Raw genomic sequence first — 26838 nt, 5'->3', positions numbered from 1 at the left:
AGCAATTCTCCTGCCACAGCTTCCCGAGTAGCTGGGACTACAGGTGCCCACCACCATGCCCAGTTAATTTTTGTATTTTTAGTAGAGATGAGGTTTCACCATGTTGGCCAGGCTGGTCGTGAACTCCTGTCCTCAGATGATCCACCCGCCTCAGCCTCCCAAAATGCTTAGATTACAGGCATGAGCCACCGCACCTGGCCTCATTTTGTATATTACTCCAGATAAAGTGATTTGGAGTCACCCAAGCAGGGATGAGTTAATGCAAATAGAGAGATTGGAAGAGTACCTGGGCCACAGCATTCACGAAGTGTTTGCTATTATTATTATGATCCATTTTTAAATTTTCTTCTTTATACCTCTAGGTTTTAAAAATAGTAAAGGTTTTATTTTTAAAAAATAAGCACTTGTGGAGAATCATGGCTATATGTAATAGTTAAAATATAACAATTTAGGCTGGGTGTGGTGGCTCACGCCTGTAATCCCAGCACTTTGGGAGGCCGAGGCAGGCAGATCACGAGGTCAGGAGATCAAGACCATCCTGGCTAACATGGTGAAACCCCGTCTCTACTAAAAAATACAAAAAATTAGCCGGGTGTGGTGGCAGGTGCCTGTAGTCCCAGCTACTCGGGAGGCTGAGGCAGGAGAATGGAGTGAACCTGGGAGGCGGAGCTTGCAGTGAGCCAAGATCGCGCCACTGCACTTCAGCCTGGGCGACACAGCGAGACTTCGTCTCAAAAAGTAATAATAATAAAAATAAATAAATAAATATATATATGTATATATATGTATATATATGTGTATATATATATGTGTGTGTGTATATATATATATGACAATTTAAATTCTTGATCTAAAATATAATCTATTCTTCCAGGTTCCTTTCTTCTTGCCTAATATCAATAACCCAGGGACACCAAAAAAAATGAACCATCTTAAAAGGTAAAGGATACAAAAGCAAAAGTATAAAACAATGGCAAAGAGCCCAAGAGAGAAAGAGAATGAACAAACAAGTTTTCAGAGAATATATGGACTGCTTTCTACTATTTAATAACCACAAAGCACAAAAAATAAAAAGCCAAAAACAAGCTGCACACAGTGGTGCTCACCTGTAATCACAGCGACTTGGGAGGCTGGGCCAGGAGGATGGCTTAAGCCCAGGAGTTTGAGACCGCCCCGGGCAACATAACAAGACCCCCATCTCAAAGGAAAACATGAACAAAAATACCCCTACCCCGTGCAAAATAAAAACAAGGACAACAGATGTTTTCAACATACCCTCAAGGCAGGAACAAGATGAGAAAGACTGTCTCGGAGGTAGGCATAGTGCCTGAAGGTGTGATCTGAGAACAATGCTCGCATTGTTGGACAGGTTTTAGCAGCATTGAAAATAAGTACCAAAACTGCAATATCTGATAGATCACTGGGTTAAGTAAACTTGGAAGTATAAAAGGTTGGCCAGATTCTGGCACTCTCACTTTCCACCTCCAAAATCTCCATCAAGAGACTATGATTTTCTAATAATCAAAGAAATGCAAATACAAACAACAAAATACATTCCCCTACTCCCTCCACACCCCCAATTACCAAAGGTTTTTAAAAATGCCAGAGACTGCCAAGAATACAAAAAAATGGAAATGATTTTGCCTATAAAGTAAGCAACTATATTGCCTATCAAAGTACATACTGGCCAGGCATGGTGGCTCACGCCTGTAATCCCAACACTTTGGGAGGCTGAGGCGGGTGGATCAGTTGAGGTTAGGAGTTTGAGACCAGCCTGGGCAACAAGGTAAAACCCCGTCTCTACTAAAAATACAAAAATTAGCCGGGAGTGGTGGCAGGCACCTGTAATCCCAGCTACTTGGGGGGCTGAGGCAGGAGAATCATTTGAATCCGGGAGGTGGAGGTTGCAGTGAGCCGGGGTGGTGCCACTGCACTCCAGCCCAAGCAACAGGTTAGGAATTTGAGACCAGCCTGGCCAACATGGTGATACCCCGTGTCTACTAAAAATACAAAAATTAGCTGGGTGTGGTAGCGGGCGCCTATAATCTCAGCTACTCAGGAGGCTGAGGCAGGAGAATTGCTTGAACCCGGGAGGCAGAGGTTTCAGTGAGCCGAGATCAGGCCACTGCACTCCAGCCTGGGTGACAGAATGAGACTCTGTCTTCAAAAAAAAAAAAAAAAAAGGAAAGAAAAGCAAAGAAAAGAAAACTCAGACCACCCTAGCTACACTGCAGAAGGAGATGCCAAAGCTGCCTGCCAACACATCAGGGCCCATCCTAAGCACAGAGGATACAAGCTGGATCATCCATGTCTGGTTCAGCTGTGTCAAAAAATGGGTGGGTGCTCAGAAGCTCTGGCACCAAGGGAAGCACCAGGGTTGGATGCCGACTTCCCAGAAACTTCAAGCACCTGAAACAAACAAATAAGAATGCACATCAACAAATTAGTAAAGTTAGTCCTTTGAAAAGTACTAGGAACTGGAATCAGAAAACCTGAACTGGAATCAGAAAACCTGAATTGGAATTGGAAATTCTCAACCATATACTTTTGCTAACTCTATGACTTCAGATAAGTCACCCAGTTATTCTGGAACTTGGTTAATTCATCTAAAAAAACTGGTTATTATAAAGATAAAAGAACTGTTTATTTAACCAACAGCCATTTCCCCCATCTTTCTTCCTGAGAGAGCCCTGATTTTACTCAGGTATCAGGCAGGCAGCAAAGTGCTCGGAAAAGGCAGGTCCAGCCCAAGAGCTCAACCACTATTGGTCTAAACCCATCATGGCAATCCCGTTCCCATTTTCCAGTGACTGGTTTGCTGGTAGGCAAGTAAGCCAGTTCTAGACAATGGAGCACGAGAGTATGCTGGCTGGGGAGCTTCTCAGGGATGTTTTTGCAAATCAAAAGAGCAATGCATGAAAGGGAATGACCCTTCCTTTCTGTCTTGAGATATTATCTTATGAGGCAGCCATCTTACAACTATGAGAAGAAAGCCGGCCGGGTGCGGTGCCTCACGCCTATAATCCCAACACTTTGTGAGGCCAAGATGACTGGATCAGGAGGTCAAAGATCAAGACCATCCTGGCCAACATGGTGAAACCCCATCTCTGCTAAAAATACAAAAATTAGCTGGGCATGGCGGCACGGGCCTGTAGTCCCAGCTACTCGGGAGGCTGAGGCAGGAGAATCGCTTGAACCTGGGAGGCGGAGGTTCAGTGAGCCGATATTATGCCAATGCACTCCACCCTGGCGATAAAGAGAGACTCTGTCTCAAAAAAAAAAAAAAAAAAAGAAAAAGAGCCAAGAGAACTGCAGAGCAACCAAAGAGAGCCCTGTTGAATGACCAATCCTGAAACCAACCTTCTGACCTCGTTATGAAAAAACAGACTTATTGGCTAAGATATTTTTAATCAGATTGTCTTTTTTATTTGTGGGCAAAAACATTCTAATTGATATCCCGGGTGAAGTCCTGAAATCACAGATCTGTCTGAAAGTAAGTAGCCTTATGCAAGTAAATTTTTTCATCTACAAAATGAGATTAAAAGTCATTACTTCATAGAGTTCCTATATGCATTAAATAACTAACATAAAGTACTCAGCAAAGTGTCTGTCACATAGTAAGAACTCAATGTTAGCTATTATAACTACCTGAGGGCCCTTTATAAACTATAAGGAACTATACAAGCAAGGTAATTATATATTTTTATTATTGTTTATGTTTTTTTTTTTGGGGGGGACTGAGTCTTGCTCTGTTGCCCAGGCTGGCATGCAGTGGCACAATCTCGGCTCACTGCAACCTCTGCTTCCAGGGTTCAAGCGATTCTCCTGCCTTTGCCTCCCGAGTAGCTGGGATTACAGGTACGTGCCACTACGCCCAGCAGATTTTTGCATTTTTAGTAGAGATGAGGTTTCACCATGTTGGCCAGGCTGGTCTTGAACTCCTGACCTCAGGTGATCCACCCGCCCCAGCCTCCCAAAGTGCTGGGATTATAGGCGTGAGCCACTGCACCCAGCCAATTAAGTGCACCTTCTAAACCAGAACTTAATGAATAAAAAATAATAAGGCCGGGCACAGTGGCTCATGCCTGTAATCCCAGCACTTTGGGAGGCCAGGGCAGGTGGATTACCTGAGGTCAGGAGTTCAAGACCAGCCTAACCAACATGGTAAAACCCCATCTCTACTAAAAAAAAAAACAAAAATTAGTTGGGTATGGTGGCGTGCACCTATAATCCCAGTTACTCGAGAGGCTGAGGCAGGAGAATCGCTTGAACCCAGGAGGCAGAAGTTGCAGTGAGCTGAGATCACGCCACTGCATTCTAGTCAGGGTGACAAAGCGAGACTCCATCTCAAAAAAAAAAAAAAGTAACAAAACAAAACACTATATAGGAGAAAGAGGAAATCTAATTAATTTATTTCTATACTTGTAATAGCTACCACAAGGGTTGGTGCGTAGTCAGCACACAGCAGGCACATAATATTTGCTAGGTGGATAGATGCACAAATTAGTAAGTAATCTAAAATGTGATATTCAGCTTAGGAATCAGATTCCTGAGAGCGGTTAAGTTGAATCAGGTTTCTAAAGTAAAGGCAAAATTCAGGGCCGTACTACCCTCAATCTATAAGGATGGAACAAATGTCAGCATTGTACATTTACCACATTATGCGACTCAGTGAGTAAATGGGCAAAAAAGTCATTACTTCCATATGGAGTCCCTATCAGTAGGGTACTTGGTTAAATTTTTCAGCAGCTCCACCAATGCAAGATGAATCCCTTCTTTGGTTGAAACATTAGTACAGCATAAGAGTTCATGAAGAGCCTCTCGAATATCTCTGGATGAATCCTTTTAAAAAAAAGTAATAATAATAGTAGTTACTGTTGGTTAGCAGACTCAGCCTCTGTCTACCATTCCCTTCTCCCCAGCCACCTTCCCATCTAGGGTGGCCATGTAACAAAGTATGTGGAAGTTTTTTGGCTGAAATTCCTGAAATATCTTTCATTTTATTTTTAAAGGACCAGAGGCAGTAGCTTTATCCCCTTTGGTCTTTAACCTTCCTTTTCCATCCTCTCTGGAACTCAATCATGATGCTGAAGGTACAAGAGCCTTTTTGCAACTAGGAAAAAGGACAGGCTAAGAAGAAAGGCTAAGAGAGAGGCTGGGAATGGCCAGTTAGCAGAACACTCAGAACACACACACTTACTAAGTTTGCCATCTTATACAGGCACAGTTTGTGGCATCCCAAAACAATTACAACAGTAACATCAAAGATCACTGATCACAGATCACTGTAACAGATGTAATAATGAAAAAGTTTGAAATATTGCAAGAATTACCAAAATGTGACACAGACATAAAGTGAGCACATGCTATTGGAAAAATGGCACTGATAGACTTGCTCAATGCATGGTTGCTGCAATCTCTCAATTTATTAAAAAAATACAATATCTGCAAAGCCCAATAAAGAGAGGTATACCTGTATGTGCTAAATGGAGGAGTGAGGGAAAGAGTCGATCTATCTGAAGTGAATTTCAAGATTTCAAGAATGAGAAATATTAAAAGAGAGGCAAATCGAAATGTCACTCCTATCCATAAAATTCTGCAACAGTTTTCCATAATGTTAGAATAAAATCCAGACATCTTAAAATGGCCTACAAGGCTCTCCACCTCTCCCTAATCCCCTCTCAGACTTCATTTCATGCCACATTTCTACTTTCTCACTGTGGTTCACTCCTACCGGCTTTCTCTCTATTCTGCAAACACAACAAAGCTCACTTGTGTTTTAGAGCCTTCCCACTAGCTGTTGCCTCTACCTGAAGTTATTCTCCCAGTCTTCACATAGCTAGCTTCTGTTTACCATTCAAGACTCAACTTGAACATCATCTCCTCAGAAAGTCTTTACTAACCACTCAAATTACAGAGAAATTCCCCATTCCTCCATCATACTGTTTATCTTCTGCAAAACATTTATCACCATCTGAAATCATTTTGTTTGTTTACTCCACCTCTCTTTAGAATATAAGTTTTATGACAGCAGGGATCCTGTCTGTTTTGATATCCCTATATTTCTAATACATAGACAGTGCTTGTTGAATAAAGAAGTGAGTTTTTCTAGGCAGGGTAGGATCTTGACATAGCAGGAAAAAAAAAAAGGCAAATTCCACCTGGAAGGGTCAGCAAGGTAAGGCTCAAAGCAATGAAGCACAGTGACATAGAAAATACAAGGGAGCAGTGCACAGCAGGGTGGAAGAATAGTCTACTGTAAGTTTATATGGGTCTGAACTCCTGAAAAGAATTAAAAAGCAAGGATTCTTTGTGAGTTATATACATAAGTACTCACAAATAAGCATACCTGTGAACAATTCTGTACATCAAAACATAGCTTGGAACATAGCTCAGCTACTCAGCAAACACTTGCCGAGCACCTAATTGTGCCAGACACTGCTGCAAGACATTGGTAATAAAAAAATGAAGAGTCAGCTGGGCACGGTGGCTCACACCATAATCCCAGCACTTTGGGAGGCCAAGGTGGGTGGATCACTTGAGGTCAGGAGTTCGAGACCAGCCCCTGGCCAATATGGTGAAACATCATCTCTACTAAAAAATATGTATATAAAAATTAGTATTGTAGTGCGTGCCTGTAATCCCAGCTACTCAGGAGACTGAGGCAGGAGAATTGCTTGAACCCAGGAGGTGAAGGTTGCAGTAAGCCAAGATCGCACCACTGCACTCCAGCCTGGGGAACAGAGCGAGACTCAGCCTCAAAAAGCAAAAAACAAACAAACAAACAAAAAAACAAAAACAAAAAAAGGAAAGGAAAGGAAAAAGGAAAAGAAAAAGGAAAGGAAAGGGAAACAAAAGGGAAAAGAAAAGTCAAGACACCTTGAGGAGCTCACAGTCTTATGAAATAGAGAATTACTGAAAAATGCTAGAGCAGTATACACAGAGTGCTATGGGAATAGAGTGGTGGCATTTAGCCCACCCAGGGCTGGGAGTAACAGTTAGGGAAGGCTTCCTGGATATGTTACCTAATATAGGCTGTGGGAATAAGTGGACGTCTCCTGGGTTAAAGTGGCAGTTTTGCAAACTGAGGGGGAAATTACATTGAAGGTAAAATTGCGAGGAAAAGCAATATGTGTAGGAAAGTGACTTCAGCATAAAGTTCAAGATGAGGAATGGTGGAAAAGAAAGCTAAAAAGGAAAGGAGTGGCTACACTATGTATGAGGCCACCCATGAAGAACCACACATAGAATGTAAACTTATTTTTAGGAAAAAATACATGAAAAAATTATAAAGATTTATAATTCAGGAAAAATCTTAGTAGAAGTGCTAAGCAGCTGAGAGAATGGTAGGGACCTTCAAAACCAAAGCACCAGCTATTCTTTAAAGTATGCAGTAGAAATCTGTTACAAGTGTTCTAAAAACTAAGCACCTAATTACTATCCCTTTCACATCTGAACCCCATCTTCCCCAAAAAGGAAACCAGAGGACAAACCCCATTTATGAATACTCTGAAGAACTTGGGTAGTTGCAATTAAAATCCAGACATTTTAGAAAAATAATACAAGAACTACCTAGAGCTGTACGGCCTGGGAAGCAACTCTGTGTTTACATTTTGGTTCAGCCACTAACTCAGACAACTTATTTTTTTCTCTATAAAATTCCCAGGGTAGAATGAATCAATCCCTAAGAGCACTTGCTGCTATAACAGCCTATGATTCACTACAAGAATAAAATCAAATTAAAGGTTGAAAAGAACTCTTCATTATTTAGCCCCTACCTTATCTATAGCCACTTCCTCCACTCTTCCATCTCTTCAACTCTACGCTATCATTATAATAAACTCTTTTTACTTCCTTGAATATATCATATTCTGTCTTATCTCTGCATCTTTAGACATTGCTCCCTCTGTCTGGTACCCTTTCATCCTACCACCAGTGTCACTTCTCCTTTAAAAAAGATGCACTTCAGCTTGAGTGACAGAGTGAGACCCTATCTCAAAAGAAGAAGGAAAAAAAAAAGCCTAGTTAAGTCCTACTCCTCCTTCAAGTGTCCACTACAGCACTTCCTCCTTCTTCCCAACCTCACCTCAGCCAATTCAGGTTAGACACTATGTATTCCCTAGGCATCCTATCCTTTCTTGATCACAGAAAGACCAAGCTTATTCAAATTTCCTGTTTCACAGTCAATTTCTTCCATCTTAGGGGAGGGGTATGGTAAGAAAACAGAACTGTGCTGCCTGATATACTGTTCTGTCACCAATACCTGATTTTAACAGGGGGGGGGGTGAGGGATGAAGAAATGAGTAACAAATTAGGAACACTCACCTCTAGCACAGCCAGGACAGTGTCAAGCTGATCTTCTCGGAGGGTGATTTGTTAGAGATTTTTCTCATGGTATGTATGGACTGCAGACGTACTTCCTCAATTTCATCGTTGAACATGTCAACTAGGAAATCAAGGCACTTCTCAGCAAAAGAGGGTGAAGACTGGGCCAACATGCAGAGGGCCTCCACAGCAGCAATACGAACCTCTAGAAAAAAGAACAAATGAAACTGCACATCAGGCTGGGCATAGTGGCTCATGCCTGTAATCCCAACACTTTGGGAGGCCAAGGTAGGCAGACCACTTGAGCCCGCCTATGCAATGTGGTAAAACTCTGTTTCTACCAAAAATATTAAAAAATTAGCTGGCTGTGGTAGTGTGCGCCTGTTCTCTCAGCTACTTGGGAGGCTGAGATGGGAGGATCACTTGAACCTGGGAGGCAGAAATTACAGTTAGCCAAGGTCGTGCCACTGCACTCCAGCCTGGTGACAGAACGAGACCCTATCTCAAAACAAAACACACAAAAAACAAATTAGCCAAGTGTGGTGGCGCACGCCTATAGTCCCATCTACTTGGGAGGCTGAGGCAGGAAGATCACTTGTGCCCAGGAGTTTGAGGCTGCAGTGAGCCATGATCGTGCCACTACACTCCATCCTGGTGACAGACTGGGCCCCTGTCTCAAAAAAAAAAAAACTCCAAAAACAAAAAAACAAAAACTGCACATCAGCCAGGTGCAGTGCCATACACCAAAGTCCCAGCTACTCAGGAAGCTGAGGTAGGAGGATCATTTGAGCTCAGGAGTTCAAGGCCGGCCTGAGCAACACACTGAAGCCCCATATTTTATATATATATAAAGTAACTCATATCAAATTAAGAGCCATGGGAAAAGTCCAAGATGGATTCCTTCTCCTTCAGGCTGTCTTCTATTCTCTACTCCTCTCATTCTATAAACTCTCCCTGGGAGATCTCTATGCCCACAGTTTCACATACCACCCACCTTAACGTCGATCTAAGAACATGGACTTTAGTATCACAAGGACTATGGCTTCAATCTGACTCCACATATATGTGATGAAGTCACATGTCTGTCTACATTAACTTCAATTGTCTAACTTATCTCAGTATTGCAACCACAGTACTTTTTAAAAAGTCAGTTAGTAAATAATGTTATCATTATTATTAAGATTAAAGTAGACTAAATATCATTGTTCGAATTTTACAGGTAAAATTCAGCAACGTGGATTAACTTGCCTCAAAGTGAATGAGGGCAGGAATAGGACCAATACTCAGGTCTGTTGATTGTAGGCTAAAATCATATAGTGGTTAAGGATACATGCTTGGAATGATAGAGGTCTCAGAGCACACTGTAGTCAATGATCCCTCCACAGTTGGAGGGTGATCTTGAATAAGTAACTCAACTTCCTGGCACCTCAAATTTCTCACCTGGTAAATGGAGATAATACTCATTTCCTTACAGAGTTGTTAGGACTAAATGAGATAATACAGGTAAAGCACATAGGGACTCTGCCTGGCATATTTTAAGGGCTCAATAAGTATCACCTAGGGTATAGGTTTGGGTTCTGTAAGCACCCTGAAAACAGAGGCATGTTTTCCACCCCTTGGCACGCTCAGAACATGTAAACAATAAAGCCACTGATCCGAGGAAGCCCTTTCTTCATTCACTAATAAATGGGTCCTGAACACGTACTATATGCTAGGTGCAGTACTAAGGGCTAGGATACAAAGATGAGAAATGAGTAAGACACAGAAAATGCTCACAAGACTTCTATACATGGTTGTTTTTTTCTAGTGATTCCCATATGCTTCTGTAACAAAATGGACTCTTCCAAAACAAACAAAACAAAAAGTACCTAAAGTTGTGGTTAAAACTCACAAACACAATTTCCTCTTTGTATAAAGAAAGGTTTTATAGACATGTTAAAAGTAGAGTTACTACATTAAAGACAGATGATTCAGGTTTTTCTTGGTAGTTATGAATTCCTCCTTTTCATCAGAAGAGAACAATTTTCTTCACTTCACAATAATATAATTTAAACATGAAATTGCTAATTATAAGGCAAGCTAGAGATAAACCCAAACATGTTAAGTGCTGGCTCTTCCTCCTAGAATTTTAACCATTACACCACACTGACTCATATGTAACGTTTGCAAGTCCACCAAGGCAATCAGGAAGGAATTTCTGATCAGAAAGAGATAATCAGTGTGACCTCAGCTGATACAGTTCCAAGCAGAAGCAAAGAAATGTGGTATTTTACTTTGCCTGAACAGCCAGACTATAAGCAAGAAAATTGACATTTTCCACTGAACTTTTTGGAATGTTGAAGATATGTCGGCCAGGCATGTCATCCCTGTAATCCCAGCACTTTGAGAGGCCAAGGCAGGAGGATCGCTTGAGCCCAGGAGTTCAACACCAGCCTGGGCAACATAGTGAGACCCCCATCTCTATAAAAAAAGTTAATTAAAAATAAATAAATAATATGTCACAGATTCCCCATGGGTACAGAGCAGAGAAAAGGAATCTACTATACTATATTTTAAAAAAGACTGATCCTCAGCATCTGCACATGTATAATTGGGTCCAGACTTAGCTACCTATTAGGTTTGTACTTAGTACTAAAGACACAAAGATGAACAAAAGCAAGACTATCCCCCAGGCTTACAAATAAGAACAGTTAATTGCATTACAGAGTGATGACTGTTGCCATGGAAAAGCACAGGGAATGTAAGAAAATGCATATGAAGAAATATAGCCCAATCAATGGGATCAGAGGTGGCTTTCTGTAATACGTGATCCCTAAAAACAATAACTAAAAGAGCTGCTAAGCCAAAAGAAAGAAAAAGGCTTTTCTAGAAGAAAAGCTGCATGCACAAAGTCCCAAAAAGGAGAGAGAAGATGGATAAATTAGAAGACTAGAAGTATGTGAGGCACTACACTAGAGTGAACAGCCAGCGAAATAAGGCTCCATTTCATTCCCAGCAATGCACCCCTAAAACCCAAATTTTCCCAGAATTGTATAAATGTGATAAAATTAGAAAGCTGTCGTACCTGATACCTGGTTATGGTATACTCACTTTTTAAACTTAAGTTAATTTGATTACATCTTAATAACATTTGCAACACGAAGGATAAATCCTTGAGGAGATGGATACCTATCTATATGATGTGATTATTTCATATTTCATGCCTGTATCAAAACATCTCATGTGCCCCTTAAATATATATACTAGTATGGAACCAAAAAAGGGCCCACATAGCCAAGACAATTCTAAGCAAAAAGAACAAAGCTGGAGGCCTCACGCTACCTGACTTCAAACTATACTACAAGGCTACAGTAACCAAAACAGCATAGTACTGGTACCAAAACAGATATATAGACCAATGGAACAGAACAGAGCCCTCAGAAATAACACCACACATCTACAACCATCTGATCTTTGACAAACCTGACAAAAACAACCAACAGGGAAAGGATTCTCTATTTAATAAATGGTGTTAGGAAAACTGGCTAGCCATATGCAGAAAACTGAAACTGGATCCCTTCCTTATACTTCATACAAAAATTAACTCAAGATGGATTAAAGGCTTAAATGTAAGACCTAAAACCATAAAAACCCTAGAAGAAAATCTAGGCAATACCATTCAGGACACAGGCATTGGCAAAGACTTCATGACTAAAACACCAAAAGCAACGGCAACGAAGCCAAAATTGACAACTGGGATCTAATTAAACTAAAGAGCTTCTGCACAGCAAAAGAAACTATCATCAGAGTGAACAGGCAACCTACACAATGGGAGAAAATTTTTGTAACCTATCCATCTGACAAAGAGCTAATATCCAGAATCTACAAGGAACTTAAATTCACACACACAAAAAAGAAAAAAACCATGACCCCATCAAAAAGTGGGCAAAGGATACGAACAGACACTTCTCAAAAGAAGACATTTATGCAACCAACAAACATATTAAAAAAAGCTCATCATCACTGGTCATTAGAGAAATGCAAATCAAAACCACAATGAGATCCCATCTCACACCAGTTAGAATGGCGATCATTAAAAAGTCAGGAAACAACAGATGCTGGAGAAGATGTGGAGAAACAGGAACACTTTTACACTGTTGGTGGGAGTGTAAATTAGTTCAGCCATTGTGGAAGACAGTGTAGTGATTCCTCAAGGATCTAGAACCAGAAATACCATTTGACCCAGCAATCCCATTACTGGGCATATACCCAAAGCCTTATAAATCATTCTACTATAAAAACACATGCACACATATGTTTATTGCAGCACTATTCACAATAGTAAAGACTTGGAACCAACCCAAAGGCCCATCAATGATAGACTGGATAAAGAAAATGTGGCACATATACACCATGGAATACCACGCAGCCATAAAAAAGGATGAGTTCATGTTATTTGCAAGGACATGGATGAAGCTGGAAACCATCATTCTCAGCAAACTAGCACAAGAACAGAAGACCAAACACCGCATGTTCTCACTCATAAGTGGGAGGTGAACAATGAGAACACATGGACACTGCAGGTGGGGGGGCATCACACACTGGGGCCTGTTAGGGGGTGGGGGGCTGGGGGAGGGGTAGCATTAGGAGAAATACCTAACGTAGATGACGGGTTGACGGGTGCAGCAAACCACCATGGCACGTGTATACCTATGTAACAAACCTGCACGTTCTGCACATGTACCCCAGAACTTAAAAGTATAAAAAAAGTATTTAAAAAATCTTAATGGCAAACTGAAAACTGTATAACTAAATCATATAAATGTTAAAAGTGATGAAATTCAGTTGTAGAAACGAAACAAAGCAAAAATGCTAATAGAAACAAAATAGGTTTCAGTTACTCATTTTAGAGTAAAATAGGTTTTAATAACTGGACTTCCTTATTATCCAATATTATTTAAATTGTAATTCATATTTTAAGTTCATAGAGAACCAAAAAGCAGAGGTAGATTTACTTTCTATACATATGGAACATTTTAGAACAAATGATAGGCTAACCCAATTCTTACATCTACTGATGAAAAACTTTCTTTCAAAAATAATATTCTTGCCCTTCTAAGAAGCAGTTCTATCCTGAGGTATGATTGTATAGGCATTTTTAAGACCTGGCACAGGTCTCTGGCACAAATTTACTATAAAATGTGGACAATCAACATTACCTCACCAGGTCTGTTACCCTTGCTGATAATGAAGAGGCTGGAGTCAATCATCTCAAAGCACTGAAATTCGGAGATGTACGTGAGACAGATAGCATATGGAAATCACATGGGCTTTATAGGATGTCTATTACAAGATGGAGTAATGAGGACCAGCTTTATCCTCCAAGGATGAGACAGAGACAAAATATATGAAACAACAGCATTCCAGACACTGGGCATCTGGCAATAAAGGACTGCAATCCCTGAGAGATGGGAAATAAATGAGGTGATCTCAATGATTACAATTCCGTTTAGAGAGACTCCAGGCACTAGGTCTTCTCTCCCTGAGTTGAGAAGATTGAGCTAGGAGTTTGGGAAGTCCAATGTGGCTAGAGTTCATAGAGCAAATTTCTGGAAAGGAGAGAACTACACAGAGAGACAGAGAGCTTGGGAGATCTGCAGATGGTCGCCTCGAGTCTTCAGCTGAATTCTGATCTGTGCGACAGAGACCATCTGAGGCCTGGAAAAGAACCACTGAAAACAATGAGAGGAAACAATCTCCAGAGGTCACACAGGGCCTATAAAACCACAGTTAACTTAGAAGAATTTTGCAGCCAGGTGTGGTGGCTTATGTCTGTCATCCTAAAACTCTGGGAGGCCGAGGTGGCCGGATTGCTTGAGGCCAGGACTTCAAGCCTGGCCTGGGCAACATGGCAAAACCCATCTCTACAAAAAATACAAAAATCAGCCAGGTGTGGTGGTGTCCACCTGTGGTCCTAGTTACTTAGGAGGCTGAGGTGGGAAGGTTGTTTGAGCCTAGGAGGTCAAGGCTGCAGCGAGCCGTGACTGTACCTTGGCACTCCAGCCTGGGCAACAGAGCAAGATCCTGTCTCAAAAAAAAAAAAAAAGAAAGAAAGAAAGAGAGAAAAAAGCAAAGAAGAGGTTTTGTGCTTCAAGTAGTGAAAAAGAAGAGTTTTTTTCTTCACTAGTGGAGAAAAGTAAGCTGTAGGCTAAATGCTACTCTAATCCTGCCTAACAAAGTATAAGACCTGAAAAAATGGATCCCAGAACAAAGCTCAAAAATATTTATAGGAATAAAATAATGTTCAGTATCCAATAAAGTGAAATCTATAATGTCTGGCATCCAATTAAAAATTATCAGACATGAAAAGACACAGGATGGAATATACACAGGATGAATATATAATACTGGAGGAAAAAAAAATCAATCAAAACCAACCTAGGAATCACAGAAATAATAGTCCTAGTAAACAAGGATAGTAAGACAATTATAAACATATTATCTGTTGACAAAGCTAGAGGAAAGATTAAGTATGTTAAGAAAGACATGGTAGATACTAAAAAGACCCAAACTCTTTCTTCTTTTTTTTTGAGACAGGGTCTTGCTCTGTCACCCAGACTGGAGTGCACTCGTGTGATCATGGCTCCCTGCAACCTCTAACTCCTGGGCTCAAGCAATCCTCCTGCCTCAGCCTCCCAAGTAGCTGGGACTAAAGGCAATGCACAACCATGTCTGGCTAATTTTAAATTTTTTGTAGAGATAGGGTCTCCTTATGTGGTCCAGGGTGGAAAAAACCCAAATTCTAATCAAACTTCTAGAGACAGAAACTACATGTCTGAGATGAAAAATATACTGGGTGGGATTAACATCAGATTATATCTTGCAACACTCAAAGACAAAGCAATAGATACTATCTAAAATCAAACACAAAGAGAAAATAAAAACTGGAGAAAGAAAGGAAGGAAGGAAGGAATAATAGAGCATCAGTGAGCTGTAAAACAATGTCAGTATCCTAATGCATGTGTAATGAAAGTCGCCAAAGGGCCTGTAGAGTCAGAGAAATTTAAAAAAATAATAGTGGCTGGGTATGGTGGCTCACACCTGTAATCCCAGCACTTTGGGAGGCTGAAGCGCGCAGATAAGTTGAGCTCAGGGGTTTGAGACCACCCTCGGCAACATGGCAAAACCCCGTCTCTACTAAAAATACAGAAATTAGCCGAGAGTGGTGGCGGGCACCTGCAGTCCCAACTACTGGGGAGGCTGAAGCATGAGAATTGCCTGAACTCAGGATGCAGAGATTGCAGTGAGCCAAGATCACACCACTGCACTTCAGCCTGGGCAAAACTCTGTCCCCGCCACACCCCCCGAAAAAAAAAGAGAGAGAAAGAAATAATAGCAAAAAAAAAAATTTCCAACTGTGATGAAAACTATTTGATTCAAGAAGCTCAACAAACTCCAAACAAAAGAAACATGACATGAACTATACCATACCTAGGCATATCATAATCAAATTGTTTAAAACCAGTGATAAAGAGAAATCTTAAAAGCAGCTTGAGATAAAAAGACACATTATATACAGAGGAAGATAAAAACGACAGCAGATTTCTCAACAGAAAACTATGGAGCAATATCATTAAAAGACTGGTAGAGGCCACGCACAGTGGCTCACGCCCGCAATCTCAACACTTTAGGAGGCCAAGGCAAAAGGATCACTTGAGTCCAGGAGCTCAAGACTGGCTTGGACAATATAGGGAGGCCCTGTCTCTGCAAAAAATTAAAAAATTAGCCGGGCATGGTGACATGTGCTTCTGGTCCCAGCTACTCGAGAGGCTGAGGTGGGAGGATTGCTTGGGTCCAGGAAGTCAAGGCTTCAGTGAGCTGTGATCACACCACTACACTCTAGCCTGGGTGACACAGTGAGACCCTGTCTCAAAAAACAAAAAAGTCTCTTGGGAAAAAAAACTTATTAATCTAGAATTGGATTCCCACAAAAATATCTTTCTATATTTATTTATTTATTTATTTTTTGAGACAGAGTTTTGCTCTGTTGCTTGCCCAGGCTGGAGTGCTGTGGCACGATCTCAGCTCACTGCAACCTCTGCCTCCTGAGTTCAAGTGATTCTTGTGTCTGAGCCTCTCTAGCAGTTGAGATTACAGGTGCATGCCACCATACCAGCTATTTTTTGTATTTTTAGTAGATCCAGGGTTTCACCATGTTAACCAGGCTGGTCTTGAACTCCTGGCCTCAAGTGATCCTCCAGCCTCAGCCTCCCAAAGTGCTGGGATTACAGGTGTGAGCCACCACGCCTGGCCCAAAAATATCTTTCAAAAATGAAGGTGAAATAAAATATTCATCAGTCATATAAAGGTTTGGCAGTCAGACATACCTAGGTTTAAATCTTGCTCTGTCTCTTACTAGCTGGGTAAGTAATATCAAGTTATTATTTTTATTAATATCAATTTTAATTACCAATTATTAAGTGCTTATTATAAATAGGCACATGTATTATGCCAAGTGCTTTATGTATACAGAACCTCATTTAATTCTCACAACTCAGAAAGATAGTTATTATTATCCCTGTTTTATAAAAATGCTGGAATTTAAATATAGATTGACTGAACCCAAATCTCTTGCTCTTTACCATTGTCTCATACTACTAGGGCCTCAGTCTCTTCTGTGTGTAAAATAAAAAGCATAGTAAGTACTTCCCAGAGTTACTGTGAGGACTAAATGAAACGATACATGTGTATCACCCAGTACAATGCCTGACACACAGCAGTCACTTAAAGAGTGCTATTGCTATTATACAGTCATACTTACCATACATCTCATCTTCCAACCCATGAAAAAAAGCTCCACAAGCTCGTGACTCAATCAAGTACACAGCCCCGGTATCTACTTCTTCCTTGAGAGCATCATCTCCCCACTTTCTGCCACTGGAAAACTCCCCTGAACTGTAAAGTTCCTTGGCACGCTCATGTGCAGTACGTTTCCTCTGCAGAGGACAACAACAATTACCAATTGTAGAAGGTTCATGAAGGAACACTAAGATGAACCCTGAGAACATGGGAAGGCAGAAAATAAAACTGCTCTTTGAGAGTTACGTTTGTAAAAATTATCAGTAGTTCATACAAGAGAAACGCAAATTCAACTTAAAATGAAACCAAAGCCTTGCTGGTCTATAATAGCTGAAAGTACCTAATTAAAGAGGATAAAGATAGCTGAAGAATGTGTTAAGAAAGTTGGTTATGTTTGCTGTGGCAGCAACATAGGAAAAGAGAGAGCCAGAGAGGCAAATAATGGCAGTGCCCCTCCAAAAACCATCTTGGGTAGACAATACATTGACTCTAAGAAAACAATTATCGGGCAGGGAGCAGGTGGCTCACACCTGTAATCCCAGCACTTTGGGAGGCCAAGGCAGGCTGATCATGAGGTCAGGAGATTGAGACCATCCTGGCCAACATGTTGAAACTCCATCTTTACTATAAGTACAAAAATTAGCTGGGCGTGGTGGCACGTGCCTGTAGTCCCAGCTACTCAGGAGGTGGAGGTTGCAGTGAGCCGAGATCATGCCACTGCACTCCAGCCTGGCGACAGAGTGAGACTCCGCCTCAAAAAAAAAAAATTATCTTCAGTCTCAGTAAAAGTATTTTTCTATTTGGCAACATTGCGTTCTATTTCAGCTACAGTACAGTCACTAAATAATCTAGTAAACTCACTTTACACAGAGATTGCCTAAGGTGGAATATACCGGTTAGTCTATCCAGTCCACTTGACAGTTGTGATGACAGTTCTCATCACAAATGAATGACCTGGCACTCTGCTTTATACATCAGCCTCTCATGAAACCCCACCTCTAAAAAACTACAAAAAATTAGCCGGGTGTGGTGGTACACACCTGTAGTCCCAGCTACTCAGGAGGCCGACGTGAGAGGATCACTTGAGCCTGGGAGGCAGAGGTTGCAGTGAACCAAGATCGCACCACTGCACTCCAGCCTGGGCGGCAGAGGTTGCAGTGAACCAAGATCGCACCACTGCACTCCAGCCTGGGCGACAGAGCGAGACCCTGTCTCAAGCAAAGCAAAACAAAACAAAACAAACAAACAAACAAACAAAAAAACTATGCACCAGAAAAAGAGCTGAGAGACATATACCAAAATGATCAAAGTCATTATATTAGGGTAGCAGGCATATGGGTAAATTGTTTTCCTTTCCCTTATCAAAAATTCTACAACTCTATAATATCACTTTTATAATTTCAAAATTGAGGTACTAACAATGAATGTACATATTATTTTCTCAGACTCAAATTTGCTTCTGCAAACCACGTTAGTGAACCATCACAATCAAAGCTTAAGGGCATTTCATAAGAGGCATTTGGGGCCGGGCACAATGGCTCACATCTGTAATCCCAGCACTTTGGGAGGCAGAGGCAAGAAGACTACCTGGGCTCAGGAGTTCAAGACCAACATGAGGAACAGAGCAAGACCTCATCTCTATTAAAGATAAAAAAAATTAGCTGGGCATGGTGAGGTATGCCTGTAGTCCCAGCTACTCAGGAGGGTGAGGTGGGAGGAATGCTTGAGCCCAGGAGATCAAAGTTGCATTGAGTAATGATTGTGCCACTGCATTCCAGCCTGGGCAACAGAGTGAGACCCAGTTTCAAAAAAAAAAGAAGAAAAAATGGCGTGGGGTGCGGGGTATTTTGTTACTGTTTGGAGAAAGGCTTTACTCAGTCTTCCATGGTAACTGCTGCTGAAAAGGAGTCCTAAAATGTCATACCATCTCACAAAATGAGAATGGGCCTTTGTAGTTCCTAACAAATAGAAAATTAATCTTTTGGGGTTTTCTGGGGGTTTTTTGTTGTTGTTTTTTGGGTTTTGTTTCTTGAGACAGAGTCCCACTCTGTTGCCTAGGCTGGAGTGCAGTGGTGCGATCTCGGCTCACTGCAACCTCTGGTCTCCAGGGTTCAAGTGATTCTCTGCCTCAGTCACCCAAGTAGCTGGGACTACAGGCACATGCCACCACACCTAGCTAATTTTTGTTTTTTAGTTGAGACGGGGTTCATCATGTTGGCCCGACTGGTCTCAAACTCCCGGCCGCAAGTGATCTACCTGCCTCAGCCTCCCAAAGTGCTGGGATTACAGGTGTGAGCCACTGCACCTGGCTTAGAAAATTAATCTTGCCTCTTTTTTGTAAAGCATAACCTGTGCAAAGTATTTCATTACAATAATACGAAATTTAATGAAGTCACTTGTTATTTGCTTCAATTTACTAAGATTTTAAATTAAAATGTAATACAGTTATCATACATTAATTTAACAAATGCTGCTAAGTTAAATCAACACAATTCACAATACTGCCCCCCTACATTGGTTACAGAAACCCAGTTTAAACAACAAAGAATAAAAGGTACCCTCAGATCTGACATCAGCTTCTTATCAAGGGTCTGCTCCAAGAAATGAGAACTGACTTGCTCCATAGAGCCCTATAAAAAGAAAAATCCAGAGCATATAAAACAACTTTTATGATTTGAACATTATCTTAAAATTCAGTCTATAGCCAATTTAAGTGCATAAAGATAATATTATTCATGACAGTAAAGATGCTATGGGTTCTGAATCAGCAGGAAAATAAAAATATTAGCAGCAGCTAACACCTAAATAGAGCTTACTATGTGTCACCTACTGTGCTTTTTTTTTTTTTTTTTTTTCTTCCCTGAGATGGAGTTTTGCTCTTGTCACCCAGGCTGGAGTGCAGTGGCATGATCTCAGCTCATTGCAACCTCCGCCACCCAGGTTCAAGCAATTCTCCTGCCTCAGCCTCCTGCGTAGCTGGATTACAGGTGCCCGCCACCATGCCCAGCTAATTTTTTGTATTTTTAGTAGAGACAGGGTTTCACCACGTTGGGCAGGCTAGTCTCAAACTCCTGACCTCAGGTGATCTGCCTGCCTCGGCCTCCCAAAGTGCTGGGATTACAGGCGTGAGCCACCACGCCCGGCCACTATGTGTCATGTACTATTCTAAGGGCTTTAGACGTATATTAACTCATTTAAATCCTCACTATAACCCTGAGAAGTAAATACTATATTAGTCCCATTTTGTATATGGAGAAAAGACACAAAAAGATTAAATAACATATTGACGGTCACAAAGAATAAATTCCAGAGCTAGGAGATAAATCCAGGCTCCAAAATCCTTTCCCTTAACGACTACTCTCCACTCCTTTTCATTCTTCTTTCCATTCATCTGTTCATTCATTCATGCATTCAATTAAACAAATATTTAGCAACCATTCAATTCTATGTCTACAGTTACCAGGAACAAGAATACAAAAATAAAAAGACAACAGCTGTACACTCAACAATCTCACAGACTAGTAAGGGAAACTGACAAGAAAAGAGTTTACTGCAATATGGTATGAAATGCTGTAATACATATCTATGAATGATGCCATGGGAATGGAGAGAACAAGCAGTATTAAGGTACAGGCAGGGAGAGGTATACTTGGAGAAATGAAAATCACAGTGCAAATGCCAAGTGGGAAATATTAAGTGGTTTTACGAATGGAACGTAAGATAGGGCTCCTGAAAATGAGGCAGTACAGATAGGATAATAAAGAGCCTTATTTGCCATAGTAAGGGGTTTGCCTTATAAATAATTATTACATAATCCCTGTTAAACATCTAATGAGCTTAACAATGTATAAAATATTTTACTTATATTTTTCCAATTTATTCTTCCCAATAATCCCATATACCTCTCATCCCCATTTTCTAGATGACAACTGAGGCTGAGATTAGGCAACTTACTCATTTTAAGTAAGGGAGAACATAGATTTATATTTCATAAAGCCCATCTTGCAACAGTATGACTAACGGACCATAAGGAATCAAAATGAAAGCAAAAAGACTAGTTTCAGAGGCTGTTGGAGCAGGTCCTAGACGTTAAGAAATTTATCTGAGATCTTCTCTAATTCCTAAGTTAATAAATGTGGAAATGCTTATACAGGCTCAGATCTTTTCTCTAATCAAATTTTTCATAGAAAATTACATGTTCCTGGGGAATGTCCTTACTCAAGTTAACACCTTTCGTATGATTCCACAAAAACAACTGCTGTACTATTTTGACTAAAGTAGTTTCAAAACCACTTTTTCTTTTGTTACATAGATCTGAGTCAATGTCATATCTAACATCCATTTTTTAAATCCCAACAACAATTTTATAAATAAGAACTATAAACGCTTAAGACCTCCTAAATCTCTCTCTAGTTTTACCACCAGCATTAGCTGTTGGCTTTTTTCTACTAGAATAAAAGTTTTCATGACTTCACAGTAAGTTGCTTCATCCATAATTCCCAGTGCCCTCCTCCAGTGCCCTCAGCTGCACGCTCAACCCACACAGCAGCACAGAGGGAGTACTATGCAAATTTGTGCCCCCCAAAATTAAATATCATTACTTGAAATAAATTTTCAATGTCACCTAAGAATAGGTGAAGCTTTCCATTTTAAGTCCACAAACACAGAGTCCTATAGCATAGTAATCCACTTGAAAAATGGTGAGATGTCTATTACTGCAGGACCAGTGGAAATGGAGAAGGGATGGATTTAGGGGATGTCAAGAAGGAAGAACTGATATGAGTTGTGACTCAATGGATGTAAGACATAGAAAAACTATTCCCAAATTCCTCTGGTTCATGACTTAGCAGATGATAGTATCACTTACGAAAACATAGAGAAACAGATTTGGACCAAAAAGATAATGAGTTCATTATAAAGTGCACCTCACCAATGAGAAAAAAAGCTACATTCTGGTATACTTTAACCAAGACAAACATGTTTAGATTAAGATGGAATCTCTCCAACTGTACTACTAGCACTACTTAACAACCTAAATTTAGGTAGTTAATGCTACGAAAACCTTACTTAACACTGAGAAAACCATTTCACTTGAGAGCCTTATTAAATGTATGTGAAATTTAGATACAAGATATTTAACAATTATCACACCTGCTTGAAGAGCAAAAACTGCTCAACTGGTATAAATAACATAAGTCTATGCAACTAGGTGATAAGTACATCAGACATAAAACTGCCACTAACTAGGAATATCTGCATTTACCCTGGGAAAGACCAGTCATGGGCAGACTTACAGGCATAAAAGTCTATAACCTAACAGCCTGAAAATGTTGTAATTTTTAAGGTCAATGACTTCTTAAGGCTTATAAAAGTAGTGACTGTATTCTAAATAGTCCCATGAATCTGCTTACTGGGACCTCAAGTTTCTTTGCCCCACAAAGAGGGCAGTTATAAATAAGTAAAAGCTAACCTCTTTTACATGGTTTTGAATTTTCTGATATAACACATATCAGAAAATTTTTCATACTGCTATAAGCCAAAGGGATTGGAAACTATTCACTTTTTAAGCAAGATAGACTCGAGGCTACAAAGCTAAGTTGTTGCAGAACCTGGCTTCTGTTTTCCTCTCCAACTTACCTCATTACAGATCCCCTATATTGAACATTACCCCCCAACTAGAAAGCACTAAACTGCTTGTAGTTTAGTATGATATTGCAGCTTAGTATATTGCTATGCATGATAATGTACTGCTTTTATATCCCTGCTCATATTTTCTCTTTCTCTGCATTGCTACCTAGTTACTTATCCTTGAAAACTCAGTTCAGAGATCAGCTCCTCCAAGACGGCTTCTGTGGTTGTGGTTGGTGCTCTTTCCTACCAGTACCAGGTATTATTATTCACTGATTAGCTATCCCTGGCTACCTGACTATCAACTTCGTTGAAGACAGAAACTGTCCTCGGTGTTTGTCGATTTGCTGAACAGGTGATCTAAAGATTATACAGGTTGAACATCCCAATTCCAAAAATCTGACATCCAAAATGCTCCAAAATCCAAAACTTTTTGAGTACCAACATGATGCTCAAAGGAAATGTTCACTGGAGCACTTCAGATTTTGGATTTTGGAGCATATTTCAGATTTGGGATGCCCAACAAGTAAGTCTAATACAAATAAAATATTCCAAAATCCAAAAACAAAACAAAACAAAACAAAACAAAATCCAAAACACTTCTGGTCTCAGGCATTTTTGGATACTCAGTCTGTATGCAGATTTGTTTTAAAAAAATGGCTTACCAGAGTTACCTGGCACACATCACCCACAACAAAAAGAGACCAAAATAACAAATAACTATATTTCAACTAAAATGACTGTAGATATATGCTGCAGAGCACCAGAGAAAGGGCAAAATCCCTGTGGAACATGGAAGCCTCAGGATAGCACCACAGGGAAGGGAGCGAGGCTTCCTACCTGCCACATTGTCTCCCTTGCCAAAATCAGCTTAAAATCAGAGGAGCTTCTTACAGGGAAAAAGTAAGCTGGAGATACCTATCAGTGGTCCCCACTGCTGCCACAGGCACCAGCAATTCTTGATAAAGGAGAGTCCTTAAGTCCTCACTGGCCACAAATCCAGTCTGGAGAGTAGCCAAGAGATCATTCAGCTGTATTGCCTCAGAGTGGGAGCCCACCTTGTCCTAAGCTGCTGTAGCATGGCACCAAGTTGAAGCTAGACTCACTACTAGTGTGCATCCTGCCCTGGGGACCAGTAGCAACTGACTCTCTTCATCCCTGAGAACCAGTCATCATTCTACCGTGATCACACGATGGCCTGCAGAACCATAACCCCATCCACATAGAGTCTAGGTCAAACAGAGTGACGATGATTTCAGCATCAGACCCCACACAGCGCTACCAACCACCCAGAAAACAGGCAGACCTGCACAGCAAGGAAGCCATCAAATAGACAGCTGGCAGCGCTTTACCCAACACCCCTGTTCCATACAACCATCTGGGCTGCCAAGTATGCATGCGCCAGTACTCAGCCAAAAAGCCAATCCTGTGGCAGCCCTACTTCCTCACAACCCATCACAGAACCACCTGCCCACGCCCTGCCTGATAGCTGGCAATTCAGTGGTCCTGTCCCCTAAAACAGGCGATAATAGAGTCCCACAGTCCCACAGCACACAGTCCACCTGGTCCTGTGGTAGCCCTGGCCCCCTATCATAGACTGCTGCCAAACTGCCCAGCCCCACTGCACAAAAGCATTTGAGCCTAGCCCAAAGCAACAGCCAACCAGGCAGTAGCCCCATCTCCCTACGTAGCCACAGAGCTGCCCAGCAGGCCGCTGCAGCAAAGGCCTGAGCCCAGCACGACAGCCACCACAGCAGTAACTACTGCCTCCCTGGAAAACCAGATAGACAGCCTGGCAGCCATTTTAGCCTGTACATGTCTTGGCCAAAAATCAGCTCAGTACCCTCATCTATAGCATTGCCATCACAAACTCCCACAGCCTAGGCAACTGAGGCAATTGCAAACATCAATGACTAGGATTATAGCTGAAGATTACAGCTGAAGCTGACAAGGATTATTACACCACCCATTGAGTCCACCCAGAACCAAAGGCAACACACCATACCCAGCTAATACCCTAAAACCATCTACAGAAAAAGACTGTTACTATATACTAGCTACTCAATAAAATTGAAAAGAGCAACTACGCTACTAAATGCACAGATATCAACATCCAGTATCTTGCACACGATAAACGAAAATCAAGGAAACATGACACCCTCAAAGGAATACGGTTAAGTCTCCTGGCTGGAGGCAGTGGCTCACATCTGTAATCCCAGCACTTTGGGAGGCCAAGACAGCCAGATAGCATGAGCTCAGGAGTTCAAGACCATTCTGGGCAACATGGCAAAACCCGTCTCTACAAAATATAAAAAAATTAGTCGGGTGTGGTGGCATGCGCCTGTAGTCCTAGCTACTCAGCAGGCTGAGGTGGGAGGATCACTTAAACCCAGGAGGAGAAGGTTGCAGTGAGCTGAGATCATGCCACTGCACTTCAGCTTGGGTGACAGAGCAAGACCCTATCTCAAAAAAAAAAAAAAAAAGGAAAAAAGTCTCCAATGACAGACCCCAAAGAAAAGGACACTTACAAAATGCCTGAAAAGGAATTCAAAATAGTGATCTAAAGGAAACTCAGTGAGATACAAGAGAATACAGACAAACAATTAAATGAAATCAGGAAAACAATTCATGATCCGAATGAGAAATTCAACAGAAATCAATATCATAAAAAAGAACCAAACAGAAATCTTGGAACTGAAGAATTCAATGAAAAAAATAAAAATAGTATACAATTGAGAGCTTCAACAATAGACTAGGATCAAGCAGAAGAAAGAATTTCTGACCTTGAAGACGGGTCTTTTGAAATAACCCATTAAGAGGGAAAAAAAAAACCAAATAAGAATATAAAAGAAAGCCTTGGAACATATGGGACATCAATAGGCAAACAAATACTTGCATTGAAGATTGCCTGATGGAGAAGAGATAGAGAAAGGCGCAGAAAACCTATTTGATGAAATGATAGCTGAAAACTTGCCAAGTAGTGGGAGAAATACGGACATCCAGATTCAGGAAGTTCAAAGGTTCGCATTTACATTCAACCCAAAAAGATCCTCTCCAAGGTGCATTATAATCAAACTATCGAAAGTCAAAGAGTAAGACTTTCAAAGCTGCAAGAGAAAATTGTCAAGAGAATCTCCATTACTATCAATAGATTTCTCAGTAGAAACCTTGTAGACCAGGAGAGAATGGGATGGAATTAATATATTCAAGGTATTGAATGATACAACTAGAAACAAAAGGACAATAATCACTATCATAACAACACACAAAAGTATAAAACTCACCAGTAAAGGTAAACTCATAAATCAAACAGATCAAACCGCAGTGATACAATATGTCATATAAAATATTCAATCTGCTAGTATGAAGGTTAAATTTAAAATGGTCAAAAACTACAACAGCTACAAATAGTAGCTAAGGAACACATAACAGATGAAGAAGAAAATTAAGGCAACAAAAATATAAATTGAAGGGGGGAGGGAAAAAACCTAGGGTCCTTTTATGTAACCAAAGTTGAGTTGCTATCAGCTTAAAACATTCTATTGTAACTGCAAGACTTTTTTTTCCCCCTTTGAGACAGTCTTACTCTGATGCCCACGCTAGAGCATAGTGGCCTGATCATGGCTCACTGCAGCCTCAATCTTCCAGGCTCAAGTGGTCCTCCCACCTCAGCCTCCTGGGTAGCTGAGACTACAGGTGTGTGCCACCATGCCCGGCTGATTTCTTTTTTCTTTATTTAGTAGAAACGAGGTCTCACTATGTTGCCCAGGCTGGTCTCAAACTCATGAGCTCAAGCGATCTGCCTGCCTCAGCCTCCCAAAGTGCTGGGATAATAGGCAAGAGCCACCACACCAGCCTAACTGAAGACTCTATAGTCTATGTAGAAAAAAGTTACAGCAGATACACAAACAAGAAAGAGAATGAAAACAAAGCTTGGCCCCACAGAAAACCACTAAATCAGAGGTAAACAACAAGAAAGGAAGACAAGAACAAAGGATCTCCAAAACCACCAAAAAGTAATTAACAAAATGGCAGGAATAAGACCTT

The 26838-nt window shown here is 40.9% G+C and overlaps 1 protein-coding gene across 1 annotated transcript in view; it reads right to left on the bottom strand.

Annotated features, from left to right (window-relative positions):
* The window catches only part of LOC451720 (integrator complex subunit 4-like protein 2), a 115775-nt gene that overhangs the window by 69736 nt on the left and 19201 nt on the right, over positions 1-26838 (bottom strand). The window contains 7 exon segments of the mRNA XM_063815929.1: positions 1276-1409; positions 2294-2409; positions 4700-4842; positions 8326-8375; positions 8378-8530; positions 17126-17300; positions 19722-19793. Coding sequence (XP_063671999.1) covers positions 1276-1409; positions 2294-2409; positions 4700-4842; positions 8326-8375; positions 8378-8530; positions 17126-17300; positions 19722-19793 — 843 coding nt within the window.

Source organism: Pan troglodytes, chromosome 6 (genome assembly GCF_028858775.2).
Source record: "Pan troglodytes isolate AG18354 chromosome 6, NHGRI_mPanTro3-v2.0_pri, whole genome shotgun sequence".
NCBI classification, from domain to species: domain Eukaryota; kingdom Metazoa; phylum Chordata; class Mammalia; order Primates; family Hominidae; genus Pan; species Pan troglodytes.
Note: the sequence above shows the minus strand (reverse complement) of the source record. Positions and strands in the feature narration are given on the sequence as shown.